This window comes from Mesitornis unicolor, unplaced genomic scaffold (assembly GCF_000695765.1).
Source record: "Mesitornis unicolor isolate BGI_N332 unplaced genomic scaffold, ASM69576v1 scaffold34483, whole genome shotgun sequence".
NCBI classification, from domain to species: Eukaryota; Metazoa; Chordata; class Aves; order Mesitornithiformes; family Mesitornithidae; genus Mesitornis; species Mesitornis unicolor.
The window spans coordinates 13342-18686 of NW_010177266.1; the positions used below are offsets into that span (position 1 = coordinate 13342).

Below are 5345 nucleotides of genomic sequence, written 5' to 3' on the forward strand. Positions count from 1 at the left end.
ATTAAATTAATCATACTTACCTTTAATATTTCATCCAGAAGAACAGATTTTATTTCTAAATCTTCAAAGGTGCAAATATATCCAGAAGTCTGTATAGGTTCCTTAAAGTTAAATAAGTTACAAAGGAATTAACTTGTATTCTCTCTGATTAAATCCTAACAGATCTGCTAGGTATACATAAATACATTACCATTATTGACAATTCCATATACAAAGACATAATTAAATATCCTCATGTTTTCTATAAGTACATTATGAGATAAAGGAACACCTGAAAATATTTAGATTAAACTGAACTATGTTTTACTAATACCTTTACTAAAATTGTGTTTATGTTTTTCAAAGCATACACAAAATATGCTCCTGAAAATATCTCATAAATTTAAGAAAAATATGGCAGCATTTTTATCTTTCCAGGACTGACAGTTCATTTTACTTGTTCCTAAGCAACTCTTCCACATTAGAGTTGACAAGATTTTGAGATTCTCAGAAGCCAGTCTATTTATATAAACACTTGCCTAAATGTACAGTAAGCACAAGAATAATCCTGTTCAACATAGAGCCATTAATTTACGAGCAAATTTGTAGAATGAGTAGTTTACATATGTTAATATTTACCTCTGGATCCAAGTTTCTGAAAACATACATTCTTGTTTTCTCCATCATTGCAAACAAATCTGGGTTATCTTTGGCCCATTTCATATCCCAAACATCTTTGCGTTCCAGTTTCAGCTGCTCGCCTATCACTTGCTGTCCTGTACTGTCTATCGCTCGTGCATCCAAGTCAAAGAAAGTCAAAACACCTGAAAGGTCTAGGATAGCAACACGACTACAGACAAAGGAAGAAAAAAACAAGACACTTAAATAATACTGCTCAAGGTTGTAAATCTGAAATAGTTCCCTAAACTGGCACACTCAGGGCAAATTTCCCCTCTAATGCCAGTATAATTCCATAGATTCAGTGATTTTCATTTATCGGCACAGCAGAGAGACCAGAGACACAGAACAAAGCTTTTCATCTGCTCATAGAGGATCTGGCCTTGTAAAGGTTCTGACATGTGCCCATTTATCATCCAGCATTTCGAAGATCTTTAGCACTTCAAAAACAAGTTGAGTAAATTGCAGGTTCTGTCCCTCACCAAAGTTTTCTTGACAGAGCCTAACATTAACAACTAGACAGAACTGATTTTCATTATGTACTAGGAGGCAATGAAGCAGATTCTTACATTAAAAAGTCAGTGTAGTGATGCGGACTGTTAGTCTCTAAAACAAGATTTCTTATATTTCTACAAAATAGAGATCTCTTCTTAGAGATACCAAATTTCAGGCTATAACATAATTTTCTCAATTCATGTCATCATCACAGGAAGCTTATGTTTGGGTCATCTAATAAAACAAAGATATTTGCATGTATGTATGTGTTTTCTTAAACTTGCCACACACATCCTAAAGAGTTTAAAACATAAGAGAGCTTGACTAACACAGTCCCTCAGAGCAATGTGATGACTGGCCAGATGTCATTAACTAGTAATAAATAAATTATTAAGCAACATTAATAACAACAAATATTAATAAGAAGTTTATGTTAAAGTAAAATCAGTACATATTATAGAATCACAGAATTAATGGAATTAGTATTTTCACAAATCATAGTGATTTATTTTGAAATCAGATACCTGTGTTAGAAGCAGATCTGTAACCTACCTGGAGTTGCAGTTCAAGGACAGCTGATGTGCACGGCAGTTCAGGGTATACTTCTGTATTAAACCAACGCTAGGAAGACTGTACTTCTGAATAGTGCCAGATTCTCTTCCCTATGGAAACACAATGCTTGCTTACTGAAAAAAATTTCCATCAATAAACTCTTTAAAAAAGTTTTATTTAGATGCTGTCCTAGACAAGAAGTTTTTGGATAAGTGACAAAGCAGAAGTGGAGAGAGGGAATGCCATCATCCTAAAAGTTCTGAATTCTGCTATTTAAACAAGCTGCTTTCTTAAGATGCTACAATTTGCAGATCTGCTTAAATCAGGGGTGTTAAAATGAACAGCCATAGTCCACATACAGCCCACAGAACAGTTTCAGGAGTCCAATAATTCGCCATGAACCTTCAGACACGGATACATAACAAAAAAGAGTGAAAAGATCCCTGTCCCACACTGCTAAATCCACCCAGTGCCATATGGCAGCACCACAGTGCGGGTCTGACAGCAGTGCACCTGTGCTCAGGTAGTGCTGGCTGCACGCTAACAAGTCTCACCAGCCACTTCAAGAGCTGTGCTAGCTTTAAAAGTAAATGCTGTAAAACACACTGGTTATTCAAAGGCTTGAGTAACAGTAAACAAATTTAAGTACCAAAATTTAAAGCTCACCTTCATGTCTGTTCATCAAATGAGATTACTCGTTTCGGATCAGAGAAAAAAACCACACCAGCTGTTTGGCATGATACAATACATAATACATATGTATAATCCAGAAATGTTTAAAATATGTGTATAGCACACTACATGCATCTGATATTATCTGTCATCACACATTATACCATTAATACATAGACAAAATTTGTAAATCTTTGTGCATTTACATACAGCCTAGAAGATACTTCTCAGAACTCAGATTACAGAATTAAGTCCTGACCTGGACTTTATCAAACCCTACACACAAGTCCTACCTCAGGTAACTAGTGTACTTAAATTGTAAGCATTTTGTGAATTAGCCCTCCTTAAGGAAGAGTCCAGGCTAAGAGAAGAACCTCTTAAAATTATCTTTGAGGATGTCTAGAAAAAGATTTCATCTGTGTAAGTTCTGAATTCAGAAATGCTTTGAAATTATGACTGCTTATGAACACATTGCGGAAGAATCTCCTGCCTACAAGCACAGGAGGCAACTAGGAGTTATTTTAATCATGTAACTTACTATAAGTAGTATCTTATCAGATGCTGTTATTGCGCAAATTGGATCTCTTGTTCCCTGTAAATATACAAGCAATATCAGTATCAGCTTTAATGCAACAGTAAGAAAGACATTTCATTTAAATACACAAAGATGTTGCTAAGTACCCACATGAAAGGGGCTTTGTCAGTATACAGTAAATAGATGGTTCATTATGTTAGTGGTCTTTGTTATGGAAATCACGACCATAATAATAGTAACAGCTATTATTATTATTATTGCCATCCCTCCTCCAGGAAAATAAGAAGCCTAAAATGTAACAGGTGTTTAAGAGAAAACACAAGAAGGCAACTGACTTGTGAGGCCTGTAATTAATTTCAGGTATATTGGTAAGTACAAAAGTGAGCATGTGCATGCACACGCATATGAAAGGCCACAAATACTAGAAAATATTACAAGGGTTATTGAGTTTTAACAAGTTTATCCTTTGTAAGTAAGGGGAGCTGCTTCTCACCAAGAAGACAGCAAGTGCCGACATACTGGACCCCAGAATATACTTTTTCTACGCTCCCTACAGTTTGGTGTAATGGCACAGTAACAACGCATAACCAGAGGGAAGAAAAATAACACTTGCGTACAAAAGGTAGAAGTAACAGGAATTTTAAGTATGACTGCTTCTACTAATGAAAAATCTATTAAAATAAAGCAATGTAAACGACTTCTCTTTCAAACTGCCAGTTAAACATCACTCACTTCAATAGCTCTGCTGTAATCAAGGTGTCCATCTGCAGATCCTGAAGGGGTGTCATCAATATGATAAATCCTGTAGGAAATAAGTTAAAAGAAAAAGTGAGTCCAAAGAAAGGATCATTTCTGATAGCATATAGGTATCTTCAATCTTTGGAGAAGAAACTACTGCAATTGGAAAAGCTATGCCTGTTCCTATGTTCCAGTAGTATCCCCTTAGACAACCCTGCTTTGTGTTGATATAAAGATATGGTGCTTGCTTTTGCTTTCGCAGCCCCTGATGGTCTATTCCCACATCATTTATAAACTTTCATTCCACAACCAAAGTTCCTGCAAACCATCAACCACCCCAGCTGTCTCTTTTCAAACTTGCACTTCCATATTTCCTCAGCCTCTTCTCCACACCTGAAGAGCTTCACCTTCATATCCACAAATCTTATGTATTACTGTATTCAATACTTCATCATAACTTCTCTTTTGCCTTAAAAAGTAGCATTAGGAAAGATTTTAGAATGCTAAATTAACTGTTTATGGTGAATTACAATTATTTACGTTTTCACTACTTCTGTCAGATTTACAATCTTGTTCAAGGCTATGACATTCAGTTACTAGAACAATATAAGTCATGATACCACATACAAATAATTACTCATTATTATGGACATATGGTGCCAGGAGATGGTGGATTTATAGAAAGATGCTATAGCATCTCTACAGAAGAAAACAGAAAATAACAAAACAAAATCATAACAAAGTTGCAAGCTTCTGGAGGTGACATAAACGTTAATGCCACTAATGAGCACCTGGGAAGGAAATATTTTGGAGGTGAGATGGTGTTGACTTTGGCTTGTTTAGTTCAAGAGTGAAGTCCATACAGACATCAAAGATACAATCAGACATAAATGTATTTAGAGAAGAACTGGCTGGATAGACTATGTCATTACAGCCACTGACACACAAGAAGCAATTAAAAGTTATCAGAGTGAACACAGCTGCCTAGAAACTGAGTACAGAGGTAAAAAACGAGAGGGGGAGAAAAAAGCATCAGGACACACAGCTCTTTTAGGGAAGCATGCAGTAAGCAAATGAAGACACTGAACAGGAACTAATAAAAAAAAAAATCTAAGAGATTTGGATTACAAACACAAATTTGTTATGAAAAACTGTTCTTTAGAATTTAATCTTACAGGCCTGCGAGCCAACAAATCTGAGTATAAAAATGAGAAGGCAGGGGTCATACTTTAGGCATGGGAGAATCCACCTTTACCAATTATACCAATGCAAAGGAAAAAAATGATAAAGCCTGAAGACAAACCTTTCCCTGCCTTCTTTTCTGGTCCGTGCTACCTGATTAATTTCCATTGCTGTGAGCTTCTTGGCCACACGATACTGCCAGATGTAAAACGCTTCTTTTGAAGCTGCTATCACATGCGTTTTGGTCATTGTGACAAACAACGGCCCTGTCATGAAACACAAATGGTTGTCAAGTTAGTGCAGCAAGTATTGGACTAGAGACTAATTTGTAAACTTTATCCCAGCTGGATGAAACCGTATCTCCGTAGGTTAAAAACAAAACAAAACAAAACGGGACAAAATACCCAAAACAAAGCAAAACCCACACCACACACAACCCACCAGCAGTTCTCAATTGCTGAGAAAGCTCACTGGGACCTTGTGACTTTACAAGTCCTGATTTTAAAATTAGTAT

General features: G+C 36.1%; 1 protein-coding gene across 1 annotated transcript in view; it reads right to left on the reverse strand.

Annotated features, from left to right (window-relative positions):
* Positions 1–5097, reverse strand: part of WDR35 (WD repeat domain 35) — a gene marked incomplete at its 5' end in the record, with an annotated part of 16900 nt that extends 11803 nt beyond the window's left edge. The window contains 6 exons of the mRNA XM_010182022.1: positions 21–101; positions 619–829; positions 1705–1814; positions 2915–2968; positions 3644–3713; positions 4953–5097. Of these exons, the coding sequence (XP_010180324.1) occupies positions 21–101; positions 619–829; positions 1705–1814; positions 2915–2968; positions 3644–3713; positions 4953–5097 (671 nt within the window). The remainder of the gene's footprint in view (positions 1–20; positions 102–618; positions 830–1704; positions 1815–2914; positions 2969–3643; positions 3714–4952) is intronic.
* Positions 5098–5345: the final 248 nt, after the last annotated feature.